The sequence below is a fragment of the Genypterus blacodes genome, unplaced genomic scaffold (assembly GCF_046128005.1).
Source record: "Genypterus blacodes isolate CSIRO-AG114 ecotype Tasmania unplaced genomic scaffold, CSIRO-AGI_Gbla_v1 ptg000128l_1, whole genome shotgun sequence".
Lineage (NCBI taxonomy): Eukaryota > Metazoa > Chordata > Actinopteri > Ophidiiformes > Ophidiidae > Genypterus > Genypterus blacodes.
In genome coordinates, this window is record NW_027466930.1 from 1,795,641 (window position 1) to 1,823,527 (window position 27,887).

At 42.1% G+C, this 27,887-nt stretch overlaps 1 protein-coding gene across 2 annotated transcripts; it reads right to left on the bottom strand.

Annotated features, from left to right (window-relative positions):
• Positions 1 to 199: 199 nt before the first annotated feature.
• gabra2b (gamma-aminobutyric acid type A receptor subunit alpha2b) lies at positions 200 to 27,887 on the bottom strand. 2 transcript variants are annotated; one of them, XM_076162862.1, is made up of 10 exons: positions 27,631 to 27,887; positions 24,606 to 24,687; positions 22,458 to 22,573; positions 15,812 to 15,879; positions 14,444 to 14,664; positions 13,825 to 13,907; positions 13,118 to 13,261; positions 5,894 to 6,046; positions 4,361 to 4,563; positions 200 to 2,258 (listed from the first exon to the last, which is right to left on the bottom strand). In XM_076162862.1, exons 2-10 carry the CDS (start codon positions 24,671 to 24,673, stop codon positions 1,956 to 1,958), a joined length of 1,359 nt encoding a protein of 452 aa, XP_076018977.1. In that variant the 5' UTR covers positions 24,674 to 24,687; positions 27,631 to 27,887; the 3' UTR covers positions 200 to 1,955. The 2 variants fall into 2 exon arrangements, with proteins under 2 accessions (XP_076018977.1, XP_076018976.1); XM_076162861.1 differs by lacking the exon at positions 27,631 to 27,887 and adding an exon at positions 25,217 to 25,627.

Sequence of the window (27,887 nt, forward strand, 5' to 3'; positions counted from 1 at the left end):
CCTCTTTATTCTTAAGTTAAAACAAAGATTTCCGAGCAGGTCCTGAGAATATTAACAGTAATGGCAACATTGCTTCATTAGCCCTTGCTGATGCATGGCAGCTCTGAAACTCAGAATCACAACAAACTAATGTTGCATTAGATGAATGTAGTTACAATCAACAACTCTAAGAAACACACTAGATGTAAAGAACTGAAATAACATGTTTTTATTAAAAACTGTGCACCAAATCAAGCATCCACTTTGTGAACAATCATTTTATTTGGAATGTTTAAGATATTGTATGATGTTGGAGAAAATTTCAATTAAAAATAAAGAATTTTCCAAAAAGTAACCTGTAAAAAAAACAAGAGCTAGATTTTAATCTCCATGCAAGATCTGATTCAACAAAAATACAGACGTGAAGCAAAATCATCTCACGTAATAGAACACGTGTTTGCTGATATGGGGCTGAATATCATTCAGTTTTGCAACCATCTCCAAACTACTTTCATCATAATTCACAGTTTTGTAGTTTGTAATGGTTTACCCAGGATGTGCCTGTAAAACAATCATGACTATGGGTTGAACATCTACAAATAGGCCGTTTCCATGTCACATAATAGTAGAGACAGGATATTCTCTAGACAAGTCACCAGACTGTCACAGAGCAATTATGTGTGTTATTCGAATCAATTATTTTACTAACAATTATTATTTAACTCAGGAAGCACTCCTTTTATCTTTTCAAAACAAACTTATTTTGGTTGGATTAGTACTTTGTCTAGAAATATATTATTTCAATTGATCATGTAATGACTAACACAGAGCTTTGAAACACATTAAGTCAAATGCTCTTTAATTCTGTTATGATGCTTTTTATGTAAAAAATAATCAATCAATATTTTGGAAGACTAAACCCTTACGTGTTCCTGCATAACTCATACAGTACGAAAACTCCCATTTATTTATTCTTTATTTTCTGTTCCTTCACAGGTTAAACTAAGCAAGGAATGTTTCATTTTTATGCTGCACATGGTGTGAAAAAGTTGTGAGGGTTTTCGGAGCCAATATCAAAGTTTCCGCTTCAATAGTTAAAGCATTAAATCAAGGTGGTGCACACCTGGTTTGAGTTTGCCTGCATTAACACGACCATAACCTATTAGGCGAGGCGGAGAGATGTCAGTTTATACCCTCCTTAGAAGAGCTCTAATCAGCTGGAATGATTGAAAACACCTGGGTGGGTGCATCACCCATCATGAGATTACATTCATCATATGTAATTGTTAACACCTGATTTCTTAATGCATTGACTTTTGTCAATTAAAATTGTAATTAAATCTTACATATTTCTTTAAGATATGCTGAGTGAAACTGGTAGGATTTTTGTGTCTTGACAGGTTTGGCAAAAGTGGTACATACAGCCCCATATCCACAGTCACATATAAACCAACTTCTACACAATATTATACATATGTATTTTTGCATTGGCTTGGACAGGAAAAGAGTCAGGCTGCACTTAAATGGTAAAGAAATATGATATGATACAGTCAGTCCCCTTCCTTTAAAAAGAAAACGTCATAATGCAATATCAAGAGAGTGGGAATTAACCAGCAAAAGTCAACACAGATAGAAATAATCTGAAATAACATTTGTGTGGTAATGCTGATGCTGATGAAGTCTTCATTTGATTCATATGTACAGTGGTCACATCATTGGAAACATACTTTCAAGGAAATATGCACTCTAATAGAAGTAATCACACAATATGTCACCATGAAACCATGAATATAAATATACATACACATTTACAAATGCCAGGCTTTCCAAAAGTGCTGCAGGCAGCAATGTAGAAAACAGGAGGATACAGGATCAGACTGTCCAGGGCTTGACTCTGCAAAAGAACATGTATGCAGCTGCTGGAGGTATTTGGTATGTCTTTTAGTCCCCACACCAGAACCCATTGAAACCGGCTTCTAATTAGATGGGACCATATCCTTTATGACAGGTTCTCTGTTTAAGTAGGTGGCCCAGTAGACAAGGTTGAAGCTGCCAAACAGAACCGGAAACAAAATCCTTGACATCCTGTCAATTTTGCTGACGCTGTTGAATGTCTTCTTGGCTTCTTGGGCTTTGCCATTGGCCTTGTTGAGCTCTAGAGTGCCACCTTTGGCTATGGTTGGAAGTGTGCCGGAGTCCTTGGAAATGTTTGGCGCGTAGCTGGCAACGGCTACGGCATAGGCATTATTCTTCTTCATGACAGATGCTCTCTCTTTTTTCTGTTAAAAGAGGACAAGGATTAGGAGGATTACTCAGCACTATCTAGCCAAATTTAAAGACACATGTGAATGTATCTTTAAATGTATCTTACTGGTAGACAGTAAGGGACAGGATGCAGAATAAGTATATCCATAGCTACAGGTATGTAAGGGATGACGTATCGGCTGCTCCTCTGTGTCCTGATCACTTTATCGGGGTTCACTTATTATACTGCCACTACCAAAGAAAAAGGTAATATCATACAAGACATAAACTTTGACTGGAGTCACTCACTACAAGCTTCCACCAAGAAAAATAGTCCTACTGTTGTCACTCCGTGCTAGCCTAGCAACTGCTTTGCTATGTAAGCAAGAACAGCAGAGTCAAACCTACTAGCTAGCTACACAATAGCAGCCTATTCAGAGTTAGTTACGTTGCAGTTCCATTAACTGTCAAATGCAATGTAGTCAACATGACATTGTTGACATCTTGTCCCTTTTCAGATTGAAAGCCTGACGCATGTTCTTGTTGGGTAATGACCAGAAGGCCACGCTACTTCATGGCTAGCCGGGAATAAGTCTCTTTGTGTAGTGATACAAAGTAGCACAGTTATGTAAAAGAGGAGCACACACTGCCTGAATGACCGCTCTGTTACCACGTTAAGATTAGTTAGAAGTTACATTACTGAGAGCCATACAATAACCCTAAAATAAGCAGTAACAATGACTGAAATCATTGCTATTCTCTACATTACTCTGTGGTCCTGTAGCTTGTTCTACTTTTTGCTTGGTTTATGCGTCCATGTTTGAAATCTGTGTCTGTATTTAAGGCAGCGTCTGACACTGAGTCACCCCCCTGGAGCAGTCGTCGGGTTAAGTGCTTTGCTCCGAGCCACATCACAGTTATTTATATGAAGAGTGCGTAGCTGACACTTCCACAGCCGCTTTCAGGCCTAAAACAAATTTTCTTTACCAGAACTGGAGGTCTAATCATTGGCTTTCCTATCTCCGGTCTCAAGCTTGCCTCCAGCCTGTCATGACTGCCATATTCCCATGGCCAGCAATACATAAACACTGGCGCACAGGTTGGAGTTTAAGGTGTAACAAAATTTCTCGGAGGAGCAGCTGCTCTGGAGGCAGAAAATCTTTTTTTTGTCTTCCCACAGAGTTGTTGTAGGAATCATTTCAGGACAAAGAAGATACAGGGGGAATATTAATTTGGGACGAATGAAGAATGAAGGAATGCATTTTTATCTTATTTTGTTTATTTTACCCATCACCATTGTTCTGTTTATGCTCTATTTTAAATGTTTTTTAATGACATGGCTGCTTGTGAATGTTAAATAGGGTTCAACTTCTCTTTCCAGCTCTCCAACACTCTGTCCACAGAGAGCAGTGAAACTGAGAGTGTGCCATTATACTTGGTTGATGCGCCGTTTATTATGGCTTGGAGACACAGAATTCCTGTAAAGAACCCATCCCCTCTCCTAAAGTGAAAATTTTCCCTCGTTTAAATGATTAATCACGATTTGGCTACAAAGACAAGGACGCACACAGACGGGAGACTTTTCGCTCCACCTTCCCATGCATTCAACTGCGTTTACCATCCAACTGGGGCTCTGGTGGAGTCAGAGAGGCTGTTTCCCATGAAGCAAATTGCGGCATTGAGAGAGAAAGCCTTGGCTCCTCATGCTTGATTGGATTCAGCTGTTGTTAATTAAATAAGAATATGCAGCCTGAAAGCTGTAACACGCTTTGATGAAGGTTTATAAAAAGGGCTGACGCATAGATATTTTTTAACAAATGGGACCAAATAAAAGACATTCTCAACAGAGGGAGAGCTGTGCCAATTTGTACTTTTCAGATTTTTACCTATTTTTGGCACAATGACCTGCCAGTCAGCTAAGTAGCTTCAAAGATAATTGTTGCTCTTCGGCTCTTTGGAGTGATAACTTAGCCATTAAGATTGTCACTGCTTCCATTATGGCCGTGCCTCCGACGAGTGCGTGTAACAACTAAAGCTCCACTCTGCAAGCGCTGCCTTCTTTAACATACAGTACAATGCTAATGGCTTCTCTACGAAAATGCATCCTGTCAAAAAGACTTGCTTTTTTCCTCATTACCTTGTCATTCACTATACTCTTGCCATCCCAAGCCCAGCCGCGCTTTGTGAAGTAATTGACAGTGGCAAACTCGATCAGAGCGGAGAAGACAAAGGCGTAGCAGACGGCGATGAACCAGTCCATGGCAGTGGCGTAAGCAACTTTAGGGAGGGAGTTTCGCGCGCTAATACTCAGTGTTGTCATCGTGAGAACTGTGGTCACGCCTGAAAACACAGAGGAAGAAAACATTCAGTTAGTCGGCTTTTAAAACATTGAATGACTCTGGGCTCAAGGTGGTTACTGTGTACGCAACATGAATGCTGAACACTACACATAATACCAGCTGGGAATTGTTACATTTTGTGTGTAATAAAACTCTTTTTCTCAGTTGTGCTGTCCATCTGTTTGTGTTTCACTGGGGAAATTAAAAACTGTAATGAAGCGAACAGAGCAAGGGGCAACAAAGGCATGATTACTAGTAGGGGCTACTCTGCTTAATGGTCGAGTACAGAGTGATGCGTCAAGGGTTTCTAGCAAAATGGGTGCAGATGTTTCTATATTGAAACCATGGGAACCGTTTATGCTTTCAGACCAGTGTATCTCCTTAGAAGGGCCCTGAAGAGCTTTCATCATTTAGCATCTCCACGAGTCTGTGTTTTTACTTTGTTTAAAATTATACATGTGATTCATCAGATGGAGCTAATGAAAAGCTCTCCAGTGACAAAACAAATTTTTTGTTAAGATGCCTCTGATACATTTTGTGTCTTCATGACATCCACCAAAGAGTTTTTCACCAGTCGTTATGTTTGTATACATGTGATGTCACTTTGGATGAAACAGGTATTGTCTCCCTCTCCTTTTCTCTCGGGTTGCCTTCCCATTTCTCAAGCCTACCAGTTCAGTCCTACTCAAGTTTTGAAACTGTTCCAGGCTGCAGACTGTATGTTTTGGGAGTCATATTTTGATTTGGGTGTTTTCTATGTTTTTCTGGCTCGGCGTTGGAACGCAAACTGGTGTAAATTAGGCCAGACATTGGTGCATACACATCAGATACACATCAGAATTCATTGTAATGATAGTAGAAGTATGGCTTTAAAATGGCAAAACAGTGAAATCATCTCGAGTTGCGTTCTGTTACTCCACTGATCTTCGGTAATGCTTGAGTTATTCTTCTGCCCAAAATGACAGGCTATTCTCGTCTTCTGTGCCTGTGTTTATCCCCTCAAGCTGACCACTCTGGGGTCTCTGTTATTAGTTCCACTTGGCTTACAAACAGGTTCAGCTATAGCTTGTCCAAGTGGATTGAAAAACCACTGAAGCCTAAACGAAACGTTCTCTTTTTCTCTTTAGCCGTGTTCCCTCATGCACACACCATTTGTCATCCATTTTCAGGCCCCATGCTGACTAAACTGATTTTGACAACAACAAAAAAGGGGTGAATGTTCATAATTCTGTTAAGTTCTGGTAGGAGCGAATATGATCCAGGTTTATTACCTGCTTGAAATTTAGGTTGGTGCTTAGTTAGTCACAGGCAGAGAAAAGGTAGATACTTACCAAATACAGTCCTGGCTGGCACCGATTCCCTATTCAACCAGAAGGACACTTGGGAAAGAATAACAGTCATGATGCAGGGGAGGTATGTCTGGATGACAAAATATCCAATCTTCCTCTTCAGATGGAAATGAGCTGTCATGACTGTATATTCACCTGCGGAGACAAGAGCCAGGGTCCCGTTAAAGCAACACAACCTCATAAGATTTGACATCTGACTATTTGTAGTTGCTGTGCATTGAATTAAAGCAATTTTTGTTTCTTACAATCCTCCCCTTATCCAAGTTATGTTTTCAAGTCATATCAGTACTGATAGTGGCCTGAAGCTGTCAGGAACTGGAATCTAAATACACATGAAAGGTTGAAAAATCCCATTCAAGACTTTGTTCAGAAACAACTCTTTCATGTTACATCACCATGATTCATCCAGCATATAATGTTGCATGGCCTTCTCTCTAGCATGTTGAGGGTTTGTTCATAGAAACAGATCATTCTTCTTTTCTGTGCCATTCACACAATTTCTGCTCTTTAAGAGGAAACCTTATTGCCGTCCAGTTAGCCTGATATACACTGACATGCCACAAAAAAGCAGAGTTTCAAAACCCCTTTGACTCAAATATACTTAAAGCTAGAACAATGACTTTCCTGTAATTGAGCGTGTTTCGTAGTTTTGTCATTTTGACCAGTTTTCAGATGAAATTAGAACAGTCCTGGTAAAAATACTTATTCTTCTTTTTTTTCTTTTTCTTTTTTACAATATTCCAACCTAAAAACAAGTAGAATACCTGACAGTGTCAATACTGCAGTCAGGCCTTCCAAATGGAAGATATCTCAAAGAGAAGCCAAGATTAGATACAAGCAGAAAAATATGTGTTACCCATGGCAACAGAACACAGAAACATAGCTCATTTGCTGCTATTCTGAAACGAAGGCCCTGATACACACTGCTGTCACTTGGCAAAAGGAAAGTCCTTTTCAGCCGTGGGTGGGGGTGGGGTGTCAATTCTGAGGACTAATCCCGAAAGATTCTTCATTCCCTCTTTTTTTTTTAGCGCTGTAGTGGTATTGCCTTCATCTTTAACAGCTATGTGGACTGTTTCTCTCTCTCTCACACCATACATACAAACAGTCAGTTGCACAAACACACACACAATCTCCCAGGCGCTGGAATTCAGATAAATTAAGCGAGTGCACTCTCAGTACCCTATGGAGCTCTATATCTTCTGTAATTCAATTTGCATGCCAGCCCCAATGCCTGTGTTGTGGATGGGGGAGAAGGATGTACAAGCAGAATGCATGAGATGAAGCTGAATTTTCTCCAGAGAAGCCTGTGGTCACTTCACTGAGAGGGAAGACAGTAATTACAGCATGGAGATGATAATCGCGTCACGGTCACAGATGTAGGAAACTCAGTTTCCTGCTAAGACCACTGGAGTACCTCAGCCTCACGGGATTTACTGCACAGCATGAGCTGTCCAACAGGGGGCACAGACTCTCAGCAGACAGCAAGCTCTGCAAATAGAGCCTTCATGGGGAACCACATTCACTCATACATCGCCTATAACAGCTTCTGCCCGCTAGACACTATTCATTGTTATGAATACCTGATGCATGTCTGTGATATCATTGTAAAGCAAACACTGAAATGTCATGCACTGTTTTATCTTGACGCTAGCCTGAGCACAGCTGAATTGAAAAGGGATTAAATCCTTCTTTTCACACATGTCATATGGAGTCAATCTGTCATCATATCATCAGGCTGGAATTCACAAGATGTATACAGCTTCATCTCTGTACTAAGTACCTGTACCAAGATAACTAGGCTAAATGTTTTTAGTTTGTTTTTTTTTGTTTCAGAAGTGAACTGGAAAAATGATGTGCTGGTCTTGAAGATGTATTTTTTTCAGTATTGATTTTTTGGGGTGAAAACACTAAGAAATTATACACATTAATATATATTATATAAATTATATGAGTATTTTATATAACATTAAAATGCGTATATATTTGATGAAGAGCGTAAATACTAAATATATTACAGGGTTTTTGCATCTAAATACACCCGATTTTTAACAGCGAAAAAAGCAAGAAAAAAGACTACTAGCATTTTTATCTTATTTTACTTTTCTATGCTTCTTACTTTAAGTTGGATATTAATGTTGAAATGTGTACATTGTTCAATCGGAGAATTTCTCTAACACTGTGTTGATGTGCTGATGTAAGACGTGGAGCCTGAGAGCACATTCATTCATGACCCAGTTTGCCAGAATGCTACACCAAACACTGACACAGTAATAATGAATGATTAATTTACAGTCAGCCAATCTGGCCATGTAGACCAGTTAAACATGAGAAACAGCCATTCTGTCTTCTATTCAGACATCATACAGCACTTAACCTAGATAGGAACATTTAGTGCAGATGAAAGGATATTCTGACTCAATGAAACTGAAGCAGGGGTTCCCTTGATAGTGGGATGCACCCATTGGGGAGATATTTCACTTGGAATCTCAACCTACTGGGAATACTGGTGGTGCACTACGCTCAGGGGTGCAGTTATAAATGGCCAGTTTTTCAAAAGGCAGCCTAGACTGCGAAAGCCAAACGAGTACAAAATAAAATGTATCTGATAAAGATCCTTGTTATCGTTTAAACCTTTTCCATGTATTTTGGATTCAGAGATGATTTTGCAGTTGCGATGACAACACTCACTTGTACTCAACCTATAGGTTTTATTTGCAGAGTTTTCAGTCTCTGTGGACCCAAATGAAGCTTTAGATCTGACGGTAAAGCTTTTTCTTATTAAGAGATGAGATGCTACAGGGGGGAAAATCACACTTTTCATTTCATGAATGTGGTGTTTGAAAGATTTCCGTGGTACAAAAAAAGGGTCTAGATTTGACACATTGGATGCTTTCACCCGATCTACCATTACATACAGAGGTACTAAAAAACAAGTTCTGAGGATGAAAATTGGAGCAGCATGTGAGAAAGTGTGACTCTGTGCGCGCTCAGGCACAAAAAGAACACCTCAAACGCCACAGCGTGCTTCACAAACCACCCACTCCGCCTTCTACTTAGAGGTAAAGAGTGGAGGCGATAACCCCAGGTCAGTGTTCTCCACCAGCCTCAAACTTCTACAACTCTTGGTGTCTCTCAGCAACATCTAATGCCCCTCATTCTTTGGATTTGGCCTTAAAACGCCTCAGAAGAAATGCTGCCGGTAATGCAGTTCTCCTGGTGATGCATTCAAATGCCTGTAGGAAACTCCCAACATGCAAGCTTTTTAGAGGGAGAGGCTACCAAACTTACACGCCCCTTTCATAAAACTTTATTTTATGTATTTTCACATACACGTTGAAGTCACTTAGAAGGTGACTAAAATCTGTAAAGACTGAAAACCAATGGCTGGGAAAGAAAACACAAAGTGAATGGACGACAAAAGCACCTGGTGTTGCCCTCTCGATTATGATGGTTGTGTGATCGTATTGTCTTTCAAAAATCTATTTCAATACTGTTCTCTCCAAATTAGAAGTATGACTAAAATTAGATCAGCCTTGTCTCTCGGAGTGCAGAGACTCGTGCATGTTTTCCTATCTTCTCATCTTGACTCACCGAGGCCTCGTTCCTGGCTCCTTCACACACTTTCTTTACCACGTCTCGAGCCATCGTTTCTTTTTACATCATGCTTGCTAATCACATCTATTTAAAAAGAGCTGTATAAATAGTTTGTGATCAGGATTGTGTTACCATGGTAACATGTAGCGAGGTGACTCGGGTGTGGGTGTTTGTTCTATTTGGCGAATCTCTCAGGTGTATTTTGGGGTCCTTGTCTTTCACTGTACTACCACTGTGTTACTACACACACATCATTTATACCACAAACAAACCCCTTGATTGATCAACAGCTTAAACACAAATGGAAATCAATGCGCAGGTATATCAAATGCCAGGTATCCATAGCAACGAAACATCTGCTACTTGCCATGCTCCAAGTAAATCTCACTGGTGAAACAGATCGGGGTTTAATGGATGAGAAGCGCGCTTTAATGTGGAGATGTTAGGCAGATTTCCATCTTGTCACTTTTATTTAGGCGTTTTATTTTGAAACTTTCGGAAATTACTTTCCCTGACAAGACCGCTGTGCACACCTGAGTGGAAACAGTGTGTTGCAGGTCTTTATTATTGGCCAGCTGTAATGTTGTGGACATTGGCTAAACACTCACTCACTCCGCTTATAATTTGTGGGTGTGTTTGATATCACAGAGCTAATTTCTAACGCAGACCGAACCATGCATTTTACACTACTTAAAATTTTGCAAATTGACAACTTTCAACATGTTTTACACTATTTTATGAGAAAAATATGTCCCTTTTTTTAAAATGGATGACACAGATCACAGCATGAGAGTAAGAATACACTCCAAGACGTTCTGACAGGAGGGAGGAAACGCCACACTGGCATTGTGGCGTTTCAGGAGATCTTTGTCATGTATCGTCCTAACATAAACCACTTCTAATGGGCGATTTTAAGGCGGCCACCTCTGCTGCGTCAGCCGAGAGTAAAACCGTCCACAAACACTCCCGCCACATCTCTTCATATTGATCTGGCGGCCTATTTAAAGGGCTCGGCGTTCCTATTCACTCTATATGCTGATGTTTGCTTTGCCGCTGTTGCCGCTGCTTGACAAAAGCCTCCTCCATCCCAGCCTCCACCTGCTTTGGTTCTGCTCCGTTTGCACCCTGGAGGGGGTTTATTTCTAAGTTAATAACCAATGGGGGATTATTTGCAATGCTCCCTGCATGTTATTTATCACACTGCTACGTGCTGCATGCTGCTGTGCTGTATCATCACAGCAGGGAGCATCCCCGAGACCACAACCACATCCAGGAGTTAATTTGTATTTCCATCTCAATTTCCATCTCTGTGACACGGGCTTTCCTCACAGAGTAGAATTTGATAATAAAGCAGATAGAAATGGGAAATGAATGCTAGACAGCTCAAGGTGGGCGACAATTTTCTTCTCCCTCGCAATAAAGAACTCGTTACCATCTCGCTCTGATTTCGGAGGCTGCAAAGTTCAGAGCCTCAACCCAGTGGACCTTTGGGTTTTGTTTGATGGGAATCTCCTCCTAAAATTACACAACCACTGGAAGAATACACAGGGTCTCCTCTATAGATGGACCACAGATGGCCATTTTTATAAAGGTTTCCTGCCTAAATTACACTTGAAAACAACAACTTTGTATTTGTCTGTGATCTACACTTTTATTTTCCAAAAGACAAAGCGTTTCCATACTGCTGAGCACTTCAGCGGAATCCATCTACACTCTCTGAGCTATCCAGTGAATTCTATCTCAAAGGTCCTCGTGCTCGAATAAGCCGCGAGGAAAGAGGAAGGAGCCCATCACGGGCGCCGCACTCTGGCCTCCAGTGGCTTTCTGTAAATGTGCGTATTGATTATGACGTCTCCTTTCTGACTCCCAAAGTATCACAGGCCCTTGTGTCATGAAACCTCGGTGATTTGCTTACCCCCCGCCATATAATCTTCAGTCGCAGGATGTCAGATTGCTTGTCACTCCCGGCGTGTGAGTGAATACAGCTGTCAGCCTTCTCCTTGTCTCTTAAGAACAAGCCGCCTGGCCTCAGACGATCGCGCCGTCTCTCCATTTACATCCAGACTCCAGATCCATTTATTTGCTGCAGCTTAGAGCCTAAATTTTATCTCACCTTTCCAGCTTTTCCTCTTCATTGATACCTTTTCTCTGTCATTGGAAATCAGGTGCCATTCAGCCCTCTCACAGCCACACACACAGAAACACTTATAGTATAGATCATTGGCATCTGTATCAGTGTGTGTGTGTGTGTGTGTGTGGGCTCTATTTTTGGCGCGTTCTTGAGCAGCCTTTGTTTTTCTGCATTGAACTTTGTGACAGTATTCTTTGTAATGACAACTGACAACTTGCTTTGATAGACCACGTTTCTGTTTCTGTGCAGGCCTCTAATAGAGGCAGCGAAGCTTCCAGGCGACACGTATTATTACATTCACGTTTCTTTTTCTGAGTTATGAGGTTGCCTCTCGTCCTATGAAACCAGTTTGTACACATTTTTGTCTTTGTTGGCTTTTGCGCTTCCTGTTACAAATGACAGAAAAACAACATGGACGGCTTTTCAGTGCTCTAAAGTGACACCTTCCTTTCTTCTCCCCCCTCCTCTAAGTCATACCTGAGTTCATTATACTGTCAACTAATGAGGTTGCCACTATTGAATTCACTCGCTAATGTTTCCTTTCCAGCTCCATTTGAGCAAAATGTGCCGTTTTCCAACGCGCACTAAGTTATTCCAATCCTGAGCTCAGAACGTACATTTTCTTTGTCATTTCACAGCCCACTGCACTTTGGGGAGACATGCTTCTGTCTTTGAACACCAACGTAACACAAACGTGAATCACTGAAGACTACAGCAGCTTTCGTTCCTCCTCCAGCTCCTCTGTTTGTGTCTCTGACAGCTACAGCACACAGATGTGCTCCCTTATGTCCAGGTGTGCTTCAACATCTCCCATCCTCTCCCTCTCTTTCTGTCATTCTTCATTCTTCATCTTCATAAATTCCTTTTTGTCAGATGCCAAATGGTCTCCATCCTGCCTCTGAGCTGCCTGTGTTCTCCAAAGAGAGCTTGTAAAGGCTCAGCAGCAGCTCACCTGTCATGCTGTCTCGTTTTTGGTTTCCACACCGAACATAAACATGAAACAAAGCAGCAAATTCAAGATTCATGAAGGACAAAAATCCCTGTTTGTCGGGACAGCAGGACAAAATTCCCTTTGTGCTTTGCAGCCTTATGAAGCCAATAACAAAATGACAAAAAAACAAAGTATCTGACAGCAAGCAATGGCTGCCTCCTCCGATGTGTAGGAGGTGGTCAATTTCGGCATCCACCCAAACAAAATAATCTCACAGCATGATGCGGCTGAGTGGTAAAGCATGGTGATGTGCATATATTTGGATTCCTGGCTTCAGAAAAATGAAGCAATTATGATGAACTGATTGGGACAAAACTTGACAAAAGGATGTTACATGGTCCAGAGAAGAGCCCACTCAATGTTCCATATCCATAGTTTTGTCCATATCAGGCGGAAATAAAATATCAGAAACGTATCTTTCCAAAACGAACTCTGGATCTGATGGACTTCAACATATATGTATATTATTGGATGTTCAAAAACGTACCTGTGCTTGATTTGATAGTTTCCTGCCCGACCGTTTGTCCAAGCAGGTCGTACTGGTTGAGACGTGAGCTTTCTCCTTCCACCACCACAGAGTCTGAAGCGTTTCGGGTCCAAGAATAAGTCACTTCTGAAATTGTGTAGGCATCTGAATAAATAAATAAAACAGACAAGGGGGTAAACCTTTAGGGGACGAATGTGGGCCAGTGGCTGCTAACTGACGATGTTCAAGAAATCATTTCTCTGACCCAAATGAATAGAGCTCATTACAATGTGTTTGATGTTGGTTGAGTGAAAAACTCTCTGTGATTGTCCATTTGATTTGTAAAATGTCTCAACTAGCAATCGATGCACAGTGACATTTTGGCCTTTTCAGCCCGTCACAGCATCCACAGAATATGAAATCTGAAAGCCTGTTTGCTAGCATGAGAATGGAGATGTTTTCATCACGTTTGTCAGCCAGTACAGTGGATTTGAGAAGTTTTCTGCCAATCCTGCCATCCTGAAGGCCCATTTTAGTGTTATGGTTATGGATATACAGGATTGTTGTCAATAAATAAGGAACTATATTCAATCATCAAATCAAAATGTTGCTGTTTCATACATGAACACCACTCTGGAGTCTAGACTGCTCTCATGCCACTGTGTGTGGGGTAAAGTAACATTTACTCAAAGTGTCCTGCAGGCACTATCATCATCAAAGTTACTCACAGCTTCCAAATTTTAGCGGACAGGAATGAAAGTCCATGGGGAAATCCTCCAGATGCATTGGACACTCCGCATGCACAGTTAACCTGCATCCAATTCACACAAAGTGGTTTAAAAAAAAAAAAAACCCACTACAAATGCATGAAAAGCAAACAGTACAGATTAGGCACGGTCTAAAAAAAACAAACCAACAACCACATAAGCCTCGTGCACTATGACATCCTCTCCATCTGTAAAGCCTCCACACAGAAAATAATTCATCTTCACCGTAGCAAAGTAAACAAGGTGACGCCGAAAGCAGCAGAAATCCAAACGCTGCTTTATGTCCTTGGCGATATTGCAGTTTAGCTCCCTGATAAGAAATTGCATTGTGGCTGGCGTAGCAAAAGTAACTTGGCAACGCTTTAATATTCAAATAGATTTTCATGCATAGTTGCATAAAAATAGATTGCATGTATCAGACATTTGCACAAATATGAGTTTGTCTGTGTTGCCCCTGGATACGTGCTCTGTTCATTTCCAACCGTTCAAATCCATCTCAGATAACCATCAAACATGCATAAATAAACAAAACCCTGTGTGACTTTGTCTTCAGGGTGGTCTTCTCGCAGCTCCAGCTTACCTCATGGTGTAAAGCAGCGTCCCGTCGTCTTGAATACGCAACAGCTTGTTAGGCATGGTCATATTATGGGCCACGGACTTCTTCCCGTTGTGGAAGAACGTATCCGGCGTCCAGATTTTACTCGCCATCAGATTGTTCAAGGGCAAGATATTCATGGGGCCATGAAATGTCAACCTCTCGTCCTTCCAGCTTTGCCTGAAGAAGACGTCTATAGTGTATTCCTGCAGGCACGAGAGATAAACGAGCCCATGACTCAAACAACAAGCACAGTCTGAAAACTTTGTTAGTTTTTATGCAGGATTCTGTTAACATATTTCTTCTTTTTTAATGTATGAATGTCAATGAGTCCAATTTCAACGTGGAAGATCTTCCCGACTGACTTCCTTGGCCTCTTGAGGCAGCTTGAGGGCTTTTCTATTTGTAAAAGCTCCATCCGAGCTCTGTATGCTCTTATTAACTCTCAGAGCGTGTGTTTTCCTAAGCTGGCTCTGAGGCCACAACAACTCCTTGACCTACAAACCCCTCTTGTCAAAGGAAACTCGCACACAAAACGGGATTTAGGGCAGAGAGCAACGCACTGGAAAATGTGTGTGCACGAGTGTGAAGCTACAGACGGCGAGGAGGACTAACAAAAAGGGACGTGAGGGTTGAAAATCCTTTTAAGATCTGGGAACCTTAAATTCAGGCCAAACACCTAAACTACAACTCTGCTACTTTCTATAAATCACTCCGAATCTAAAGCAGATTGTATGTTTGACCTAAATAATTTGTCCAGATTGTTGAATGTCGTGCTTGATTCCATTAGGGAGCCGACCTGAATATAGACATTCTGACATTTAATGGCGTTATTATTTGTAAATGTCGCTTTATGTTCTAGGCAGCAGCAGCCGCTCTCGTTAATGTATCACTCACAGGCCTCTGCGTTGAACTCTAACACCATAACTGTAACAATCATTAGATCAATGACTTGGAAAATGGGCCTTTCGAAAATAGGAGAGATGCCGATGATAGGATGTGAAGGCGGGCGCGTGTTTCTGAATGATAAAGAGGAAAAGCCCCGGATAAACAAAGCAGTGACTGGAATGACAAGCGGACTTTCCATAATTTATAAGGTGAAAATTGTCAGATGAATAGACCGATCATGCTGTAGTGTGGAATACCTGGCTCAGCTCAGGCACTGAGGTGTGGTGTGTGTGTGTGTGTGTGTGTGTGTGTGTGTGTGTGTGTGTGTGTGTGTGTGAGAGAGAACAAATAATGTAACAGGAAATGATGCATGGATACCCTCTGGAGTATAGGTGTGCTGAAAAAATGAAGATCTGCATGAACAATGGAAAATGGAATAAATAAAGATCGGCTGCCTCTTCTCACCATGTCTGTGTCCGAAACTGGGCCGAAGCTGGTGACGTAGATGTTTGTCTTCACCTCAGTCACTCTGTCTGGAAATACAATAAGAAAATAAATAAGACATATATCACGTTTTATATCATTTATGAATGTGTGAATGTTTCATCCTGATTGTGCACTAACATGGGATTTTAACATTGGTCACAGATGACATATTGTCTAGACTTTAAAAGTAGCAGTCCTCTCAGTGATACATGTAGGTCAGAGGGACGGGTACAGTCACATGTGTACTGCAGTTGTCTTGGTTCAGTACACAAGCATGTTCGGTGACTTGACGACTGGGAGTGGGAGGTGAACGGGACCACTGTGGATTTGGAATGAACTGCAGCTGCAGCAAGGGGGGTAAATGTGAATAAAATAGCTGGATGTAAACATTGCTCGACACGTGTGCCGTACGCTAATGGCGACATGCTGAACACGATTACCCACTGGCAGTGGCTCACAAAGCAACCATTAAAGAGCAGGGAGTGTTTAGAGCCCTGTGCTGTCATGGAGGACTCAGGTACAAGTAACATGATTAAAATGCAAAGAATCACACCTGATGGATGAGTTGGCCGACATGCTGCACATAGCTGCACCTCGAGGACAAGTAACAGGGAAATGTGGCTGTTGTTGATGTTGTACTTCATGACACACACCAGAGCCTAAAATGCAACCAAGTGTCTGCGTCTAATTATGAGTGCAAGTGCAAAGTGTGTCAGGAACGCTGAAGTTAATTCTACCTTCCAGGCACCAAATATACACCAAGCAAACCAAAACCACCCAACAGGTAGAATTAAACTGTTTCTAACCTAAATTGACCCAAATTGCAGACACACAGAAAGAAAAATATAAAGGTAAATAGAATGCTGGGATTGGGACAGTAAATTATTTACACCCTCCCCACTCCCTGAAACAGCATTTAAGAATAACTTCACCAATAACAAATGGATATAAAATGGATTTGTGGTTGAGAAAGACTAAATATCAGATCTAAAAACGCCATGACCAGTATGTAAGGTTACGATCACAGATATGAAAGGGTTCATCATCTTTTCTTTCCCCCCGTTTGCCATTCTGGTTGAACCTCAGCACTGTGTGACCTGAATGTGTGTGTGGCCCATCTCAAAGCATCTCTCCAAACATTCATTTTAAGCAAGACATGTCCGGCATGATGTTGAGCGTATGAAATCCGTCCTAAATGTTCACAGTGACGTGACAGACAGCGAGAAGCAAAGCCTCCTGCTGAAGCCATAATGTGCCGGCAGGTTGCATCAGGTCCATTTGCTCTCTCTTCACTCTGTCTGTTTCAATAATTACTGAAGCTCGATCTCTCATGCTCGGCCAATTCAGAAAGCTTTTACGTTTTACTCCACGCTCTGTACTACACAGCAAACGGCGTCTCGCATATAATGTAAAGAGATCATTGCTCTAAAAGTAAAGCGCTCTCATGCATGGCAAAGCAAGCTGCCGCCCACATCGCTCTAACAAGCAACAACACATGCAGCATGATGGATACGCTCTCTTATTGATGAGCTAATGTAAATCGGCAGGAGGTGGCAGGTTGCTGTAAGAGCTGAAATCCATTTAGTGGAACATACAGTGAGCTGCATTTATGTATGTAAACCAGGTACAATCACAATTTACCGGAAAGCAATTCACAGAAGCTTCCATTAGTTTAATTTATTTAAAGTGCAACTTGCAAGATAAAAGTTTCAGACTCATTAGCCAGAACGACGTCTCCACTCTCTCCACATTTGCTCTATAAAGGAAATACTGTTAAACAAAATAGCTTTAATGGCAGCGAAGGCAAACAAAAGGCGTATTTCTCTCTCTATCTCTGACCTTGTGGCTTGTAAAACATATAAACATCTGTTTTCTTTTGAAATGATCATTTTCATGAACCGTGAAGAATAAATTCCAGAAAAATTCCCACCTGCAAGTTGCACTTTAAAAAGGGGGACTCCACCAAAATGTATTCTGCATGCCGAAACCAGATATATGGGGGCTTTTGTGGCTGTAGGGGGCGCTCTGCACAGTCTGGGTAGCTGACTTAATGACTCGCAAGGGTCACTTCTTGTTGGTAAGTTAAGACCAGGTCAGTTAAATTGACGTTCCAGCTGTCGTGTAAAACATGAATGTCAGTTGACGTGATTTCACGGCAAAAATTCAGTCTTAGATTGGAAAAAAGCAGACGATGCATGATACAAACATCTGCTGAGTGTTTGTGTCAGGGGAGCGTGATTACACAGGGGAGCACCTGACCATCCATGTGGAGCTCTTCTACATGTGTATCAAGTGGCTTTTAGAGGCAATATTGCTTAGATTCTGATCTATCTCCAACTACAAATGCCCTTGATTAACAACAACCTTTTGATGTCATAGATGGAGGACATTTCCCCTTCGCACAGCTCACTCTGAAGGCCCGCATGCAGTCGTGATCTCCAGCTGAACCAGAACAATAAGCTGAATTTGATGTTTAAAATCCCCCAAAAAGGATATATATTTCAAAATATGTGCTAAATAAAGATTTCGGCCTGAACATTTTTTTTATTATCATAGCACAAATGAACAATAAATGGGACGAGCTGCAGCCCGTTTGCATAGCATGAACAGAGTTGTCGTGACGTACATACGAAGCTTCCTCGCAGAAGAGAACAGCCCCCTGGGAAAATACTTGTTTACTATTCAAAAATAACCAGAGTGCCTTTAACGCTCGGGGATGCTAGGACACTTATTTATAGGACAATACCTAAAGTTCATTTATTCAGGAAGAGCAGTCATAAACACACACTTTTACTATAATCTGAATCATTTGGTGCAGATGGGGCTGGTGAACCATGTTTAATTGGTGAGATGCAACCTGCCTGCGTTCGGGGCCTGTGCGTCCTGCTGTGCCGCTACCCAAATGTCATCTTAACTCTTGCCAGTTTGCTGAGAATAAATAGATAAATAAAAATACACCAAATGCTGCGAGACGGGCCGGGGGGAGCGGATGACGTCAGGAGGCTGCCATCTTTGTGAGCCGGGCACAATGGAATCATTAGCATAATTATCGCAGGAGAGCCATGGGGTTTATGAGAAGCATTTAAATTAACAACCTGTGAAATTTCCATAGAAGTAAAGATCCATTTCACCTCTCGCTATATTAGCGATTACTCCAACATAATAGGGATTCAATGAAGTTCATGACGGCTTTTCAATTCACCTGGTGTCTGGATAATGCATCTCTAGGGCTGCCATGGGTTTTATGATTCTGGGTACAACAGAGGCAGCAATAGTTACCATGGCACCCAAAGAGCCAAGAAGGAAAAACATCAGCGTTCAATCCACTTCCTAAATTACACATGTGTGCAACATGATCCATATCCCCAAACATCTTCAGCTAGACGCAGAGGACAATCTGGTGCAGGTAGCCCTTTGTGATGAGACTCGTATTCAAAATAACTTGTGAATCAGTGCAAGTCGAGCTGGGAGGGCGACCTGTTGGCAGATTGCATTTACACCTGGATAGATGTGATGGAGATCGGATCACAATGGGAGGTTCATGCATCATCTGCTGCTCCCCTCTCTCTGGAAATAGCACAGATTCAACAGTTCCCCACTTTACACACCAGCCAGGTTCCCTAATCCTCTGCCCGGTTGTCTTTGCAGCACAGACGTCCTTGTCTTCTTTATGTAAATTTGCCAGCCTGCCTGCTGTTACTGACCTTCACCTGTACTTCTGTCCTCTGAGTGTCTGCCGCTGCCCTCTTTTTTTGGGGATTTGTTTGCCAGGCTGCCTTCTGCCTGGTTTTCAGAGGAGTTTGCCATCTCTGCCTGTCTTTGAGTACTGCTGTAAACTGATTTTCTGGTAAAGATCGATTGTTGTCACCTTTATCTCCTCTCTGAATTGGTCTATGCGTCTGAACAATGCAACAACTGTAATACAACCACAGTCATGGGGAGGAAGACCGTTTAAGAGCAGTGAAGAAGGCTTGAGTGTATGGATGGATGGATGGATGGCTTATTTTTGCTCTTGTGGTTTGAATGTTACGACTCCATGTTGAAGTTGAAAAACAGGTAGATTCTGACATATAAACCTGCTTAAAGCTTTACAGCTGAATCAAAACATATAGCCCGATGCCAAAAGTCATAGTTAGATGACAAATTTTGGTTGGAAAACAAATTAGCGGCAGAAGTGTGAATATGAACAGAAGTGAGCTGCCTCCCAGTCACACTAATGATGATGTGGGAGCAACTGTGCTTTCTGCATTCACTGTTTGCAGCCCAGCTTGATTTCAGCGAATCTGACACAAAGCAATTGAAAAAAGGCCTGATGTCGCCTCGGCACTTGAAACAGAGGAGCAGTGTGGAAAATAAATACAGTTTGCAGTTGCGCGTAAAATCTAAAGTCAACAATAGTTATTTTATCGGCTGTGTATTAGGGGGGCAAAAAGCAGTTTGGGTTCTTTCTATGATAAAAGCATTAGACTGATTCAGCCGGCGAACAGGCTGCGGTTATGCTGCACATGCTATAAATAAAGAGGAGAGAAATATGTGCAGCACACATCCATGCAATAACTCATTCAAAGATAGAACGATTATAGTTGTTTTTTCTCCCTCCTGTGAAACCTTCTAGTAGCCCCCAAGGGGACGCATGGGTTCATTTCAAAAACCTCCTGTCCTAGATTCATCTTTTTCATCTTCATCATCTGATTATCAGTGACACAGTAGAATGCTCAGACTAGATGCAGATGAAGCTAACCAAGAGCTTTAGAAATGCATACAAAATACAGGGGTGGCAAGGTCACATGTGTCTTGTTCTAATAATATTCTGGCCCTTAGACGAAGAGGCAACAGTAAATGTTTAATTTTTCTGGATATACTTCTGTTCCTGTTAAAGATAGCGAAAGGGTCTCAGTTACACATTAGTGATTGTCGTTTCATACCAAATACAGCATTTACATTAGTGTGTGAGCATGTATTGTAGGTTGCCAGGCACAATCAATTGGTCAAATGTTTTTCCCGTTGCCATGCCAACAGATAAAGCTGAAAACTTAACATCTTAGAAGTAATAATAACACTCTAACTCAAACTGTGTTTTATCTATTAAAAATACACACCATGTAGCTCTGCCATAGATATGGTGTTGGTGAAGGTCTAAATGATTCAAACACACAAAAATACAATAACATTTAGACAGTTTCTCTTAAAATTGCCAATCTGTTTGAATCCCGAAAGCCGTTAAAGGAGCTAAATGTGTATCTGTGAATCTATGTATGAATGAACACACTCATGCAGCTGTGACGAGGCATCATGAATGTGTTATAAAGCAAAAGCCTGTGAGGCGCTGACATGTTTGCCTCACAGATGAGACAAACAGTACAGATCTAATGTCTCTACAATGTGGAAAATTCCATCTGATGTCCCATAATGCACCATAAGCTTACAGTGGTAGACATGAATGGGGGGAGTAAGGGACACTTTAAACTCAAGTCCCACCAAATCAAAATGTGTAAAAGTGTCCAATTTGATTTCAATGTTTTATTAAAAGACAATGTTTGAACAATTCTTCGCATCACAGATTTGTTTGCCCTTTTCTTTGAGTGAATGTATATTTTAAAAGCTAAATATAATTGAAAAACGTAAATTTTAAGCACACTTTAAAAATGTCAACGCATAGATCCATACTGCATAGATCCATACTGCATGTTTATAAGACGGCTTGAAAGGTCTATAAATCACACTGGATTGAAGCCCTATTACTGGAGGTCCAGTTGTACAGACTGAAGCTTGCCAAGCTAAAGGAGGTCTGTTCCCCATATGGCAGCTCTCGGCCTGATGGCCCATGAATTTGAATTTCAAATGGCACCAAATCCTGAGGGAGGCGCTCGGCTTTGGGGTGAGGGGCCAGCTGGAAATGAGATGCCAAACATGGAGGATGATCGCAGAGGTGGGGATGGATGGAGAAGCCCTGGCATTTGCATTGAGGCTATAGGAGAAGATGTAATGCTTCCGTCTCAACAAGCAAAATCCCCCAAAAATCCAGAGAGCAGGAAGTGAAAAGATTCCTGAAGGATCCAAGCCTGGTGTGATTATAGCGTGACAGAGAAACCTCTCTGAAGCTCAGGAGGACTCAACACCGCAACGCATGGATGTGATGCATTGTGACATTATATGTGATGTGTGTGTGTGTATAAATGAATGAAGAAGCTGAAAAAATCTGCAGAAGAATATACAGCAATATGGTGAATGAATGAATTCTCCATCTAAATTCCCAGTCAGGCGTTCCCGTGTCACTCTGGCTCTGTTACCGTGTCCATTAAAGCCACACAAGCGTTACAGACAACACAGCACATCTCCACGCTCAAGCATGATTAATCATGTTTCATGTGCTAAGGAGCAGTGTGCTGTGACGTTCTACGTGTGGTCGCATCCCTGTGGTCCAGACTCAGCGTCCGTATTACAGACACACTCAAGCGAGATGATTAAACACACAACACACCTCTCAGCATGCATGTGGACAGTTTGACTTCTCTTACTGTCCAGGGAATCAAATGTTACACAACCTGTGTGTGTTTCCTCAATTTTTTTTTACCCTCAATCAGATGTTGTTGATGAACTTAACAAAGCCAAATGTCTCCCTTACCCCCAAGTCCAGGTCGTAGTCGGTTATCGTAGCCATCCAGCAGTCTGTCCAGGATCCGCGTGAACAGGGTTATATTGGTTTGAAAGGCATCAGATGCGGCATCAGCATTCACAGATCTAGTCGACAGACAAACAATCATAACATGGCCGGCTAAGGGGCCCGTCAACAAAGAGGAATCTGATTAAATTTTAATGTGTTCGACTCATAATTCTGTTTTCCTTGGAGGCTTGATTTACAGAGAAAAGGGGGTCATTATAATCTGGCAGAGATTCCATACATGCCCACACACACACACACACACACGCAAACACACACACACACGCACGCACACCATCATTTCTCATCCACATGGATGACCCAGTTCAAAGCTGAACATTTGTGAGCCATCTGATCTTGGAGCCAAAACACAACTGAATATGCAAATGTAATCAGAGCTGGAGATTCATGGTAAATAAACTCAGATAAAGTGTTACATTATAGCGCTGCTTTTCTCCAACTCCACTACGGGTTATGGATTTTTTTATCATCATTATGAATGTACAATAGTGTGCGATAAATCATCCTAAAGGTCTTTTTTCATATCATATCTGGGTATTACAGTAAATCTCTGGAGGTCTTTCCTTTAATTAACAATGTTCAAGACTGCAGATTAAACTGACCGATGATAAGGCAATCAGGATTTGTTCATTAATTGTACTTTTCTGACCATTAATGTTGATTGATTCGCACCCATCCAGCTCTTGCATGGTTGGTTTGAATACTTAACAAGGCTATGTTGGAGTATTATTTGTATAACATCAATAAATCCCATGAAAACACTCAAATCAGCAATGAATTTGAATCTGAGTAAGAAATACAGTCTGCCTGCATGCTGAAGTGCTCCAGTGTGATGAAGGAGTGTGTCGCCTGGCGCAATGGTGTGGCTCCTTTATGTGTTTTTAATAGTTTTTGGAATACATTGGAGGAAATAGAGGAATAAGTGACATCAAGCTCAGGCTGACAATAGCAGCCAGTGAGATCCATTCATTAATGTGTTGGTGCTGTAATGGGATTATCAATAATTTAAATATCAAATTGTAGCTGAAAAGGGAAAGTAGGGACACAGATTTATGAAGGCAATAACAATATTACATATAACATTGACACCAGCTGATGAGATGCCAGCACAGAGGCCAGGCGCCCGCTGGTAGAGGAGACAGCTGATGTAACCGCCCAGATAACTGCTCAGGCTCTCTGCTAATCAGCATGATCCCTCCCTACTGTGGCTATGCCCCTGTTTAATTGCCCTCCTGTGCCTCTGCTGACCTTGTCTGAGACGTCCCGATCATTATCAAACATGCTTGATGTCATCGGTACTCTTAGTGTGAGTGGTCAAGCCCCGATCCAGAGTCTCAGGCCAAACTCAGAGGAGAATTTATGGTAGATCATGTTAAATGTTCTCCAGTGAGCACTTGGCCTCAGTTCAGGCTTAAAAGTCTACATGATTATATCTTTCCCAAATCCATACATGCCATCTCCCAGGACACATCGCAAAAGTCCCTTTAGTCTTTATAGCTGACACCAAAAAGTCTTATTTACAAGGTAAAAATCTGCCAGTGTCACGTTTCAAATAGTTTTAAGAATTCTCTGGAAATCCCTGCATGAAATCAAGGAGTATTGACTCTTAATTCCAGTAAATTTATGTTTTAAGGCTCATTAATGGGCAAAATTCCGTGATAAGATAATATTTTTTATTTTATTATATAGATAAGAAGTGTATTTGGCCATAGGAGAATATTCCTCAGTGTGGCTTTACCTGATTGTCTGAATCATCTGAATGTGGGATCATGTGGATGTTTCCTCTCTCACAGATGGAATAATGTCACGAATTCTTCAATATTCTCTTATTTGCTCCATCAAACCTTCACTCTCACTGTACTTCCCTGCCGCTGCCTAATTATTTACATCCCCGGTGTGACTCAGGGCGGGAAGCTGCCATACATCATGCGCCTCGTGTCTTCACTTTGCATACAGGGCAGGATTAAGAGTCCAGTCTGATAAAGGAATCAATCATTCCCCAGCTCTCCGCGGAGAGGCTGAGTGATCTGAGCTCATGTCATCGCTTCGAGGCGTCTCCCATCTTCCCACAGACGCTCCTGCTTCTCTTACCTGGTTGTGCAGAGAGCTGCCAGCGCCAAGCAGATCACAAGTAGAGACGCGCTCTCTCTGCTCCACATGGCTGCTTCAACACCTACACACAGCACAACACAAAGGCAAGGCCGTCATTTGGGTCTTTTTATGCGACCGATGCGCACATTTGGATCCGTCTCCATGTGCGCCTGGATCGGGGGGAGGAGGAGGAGGAGGGGGGGGGGGGATTCCCTTCAGGGGCGCGCAAAGGAGGACGGAGAGAAAGAAGAAGAAGCAGAAGAAACGGAGGGAGCAACTGACAATAATTAGTATTCACTGACACGTCCCACGCCTCCACACACTCTCTGAACAGTGCTGTTAGCAAATAAATATTTGCTCAAGTCAATCCACAGATCCGGAGCTGCAGCAACAAAGACGAAGGATTCAAACAAAAAGAAGAAAATCCTGCGTAAAAACGAAAATATTCCGGAGAAAAACGCACAGGAGAAGCGCATCTTCTCTCCCAGCAGCGTCTCCTCAGGGAATAACTAACAATAAAACAAACGCAGCCATTCTGTGTGTGCGTGTGAGTGTGTGTGTGTGTGTGTGAAGAGGGAGGAGGGAGGAGGAGGAGGGGGGGGAAGACTCACCTCAAGTGCAGAAAGTACCTGCTGCTGCTGGAATCGTCGAAGATGCAAGAAAGTTAAGCGCAATTCACCAAATGAGCGCAAGTGTGTCATGAGAACAAAGCTGCACAGCATTGATACATCAGAGTCCCTCCAGCTGAATGGAATGCACCCCAAATGCTGTCATAGTTCATACAATAAAATACAAAAAAATGGGAGAAAAAAAGAAAACAGGAATGAGGCGAAGTGAAATGAAATCAAGCTTAATAAAGAGGAAGAAGTGAGAGCTGACAGGGATCCGCTCAGCTGCTCGATGTGAGTCGTGATAAGCAAGAAGCACATCTCAGTCTCCCTCATCTCACACCAAACTACAAAGGCTGAGGAGGAAGAGGAGGAGGAGGAGGAGGAGGAAGAGGAGGCGCTCCGGGTCCTAAAGGCAGCTTGGTATTCAATCACACACACACACACACTCTCAGGAATAGACGCGCGCGTTAATGAATATTGTCTCCACTCTCCCTTCAGTCGATAAATGGACTCGTATTGATTACGCAGATATGGCTTCATCACTCTGGGTAGGGAAGAAGGTGATGTGCTGGTATGCAGGGACGCAGCCAGGGATTGAGACGATATGGAGGAAACGGAGACCCCCCCACTTCAACCACCCCCCTCCTTCCCCCACCACACACACACACACACACACCATCATGTTGGAGAAATTTAAGGTTATTTATGTTAATTTACTGTATTTCTGGGCAATTTAAAACCTTTTGAAGAACAACAACACCTACAAACACACTTATTACCTTTCTGTGAACATCGGTGTAATCTATGGACTACACACACACACACACACACACACACAGCTGCCAGGCAGACTCTCAAATGAGACATGTTCATCCCCCTTGATTTATGCAGTTATAAAGCCCATTTTTATTTTCCCCTCTGAGATAATGACCTGACCTCCCTGACCTCTGCTTAATTCCCTGCTGGTCCGCATTTGGCTTTTTCTTTTCTTTTCTTTCACGACAGCAAATCACCGCAAATTCTCCAAACTCCATCAAAAATACAGAGTAATGACATCAATTTACAGTTTAATGTTTCTGTTACACTGCAGAGAAACGTGTAGAACCTTAAAACGTTCTGTTGCACTCTGCAGGTATCTATAATGTAGCGGTATTGATCCGATATGTCACCAAATACAAATAGGGTGCAGCATAAATTGGATGTGTGTGTGTTTATGTTTTAGTGTGTGTGTGTGTGTGGGAGAGAGAGAGATTGGATGGCCCTCTTGACACGCCGCTGTAGCTTGGATTGTGTATTGTGTTTAGGAATAGCCTGCCGCTTTTCCAAACATCTATTGCAGTTAGAGTGTTTACAGTCTGTAGGTGTTCTCTCTCTCTCTCTCTCTCTCTCTCTCTCTCTCTCTCTCTCTCTCTCTCTCTCTCTCTCTCTCTCTGTGGCTCACCTCAAATCAAAAACTCAATAATAAATCAGAATAACAATGAGAAAAGCTGAGAAACAAAAGAGAAACGTGCCGTATTTCAAAATCGCTTCGCATAATTTGCCGTGGTGAGCCAGCAGATGGTTGTGTTTGTGAGGAGACATAGATGGAAGATGAAGATGAAGGTCCCTCATATAGGATAAACCCCCCTGCTGGAGACGCCATCTTCCATGCCTGTTGTGAAGGATGAGCTGGTGTGACTGATCTGATTGGAGGGTTTGTTCAATTTGGCCCCGGTTGGTTCAATAACAACCAGGTAGGCGAGGACTCGAGTAACCACCAGTTCATTATCCAGCAAATGAGAAAAGGAAGAGGCTGAGTTATCAAGGGAGAGAGGGGGGTGTGATGTCATCTATAGGAGTGTGTGCCACGTTTCCTATCTGTTGTCATCAGTTATACCTTTGCCTTTTTTTTGTGCCACCACCAAGCAGATGAAGTGTCAGTGTGTTTATTACAAGGATAAAAAAGAGAGAAAGTAATGAGATAAGGAAGCAAATGTCCAGGATTTCTTGTAGTTTAGCCCCGATGCAGATATTGATCCGCATCGGGTCGGGTTGAAATATACAGTATGTACTCAACACAGCCAAGGGTCCCATATACGGCAGGGCAGCACATAAACAGCTGATGAAATATGCAATTACCAGCATTGTGTGATGAATACAGCGGCAGAAGACGAAGGCCACACTGCTGCTGCATCAGTCAATCTGCTTTTACACCTCTGAGTTCAATGGTAAAGTCTGAAACTGTGACATCAGAGGAGCATTGGGCCTGGATTGATCTCATCTGGCTTCAATCAGACCTACAAGACAAGAACTTGAACATCATCATACAGTTAATACATCTCACCTTTATTTATATTTCTGGCGTTAAGGTACTGAGTTTATGAAGACGTGACAGTTTAGAGGTCGGAGCAGCAGCAGGCGATGAGTTTACTTACCTGCGACTTCCTTCTGTACCTTTAAGGGGTCAGACCATCATCAAGCACATTTACTGCCTCCTATTGCTTCTTCAGACCAGAAGGCAGCTTTATTGATCCCCGCTCTAATCCATACCGGTGACAGGTGATCGATTAGGTAGGTCATCTCAATAGCCGCGACCCTCGGGGGGGGCCGGGTCACCCAGGCACAACTAAACAGACAGGTAGAGGAGAAACAAAGAGCAAAGTCAAAGAGGACAGAATCTGCTCAGTGTGTT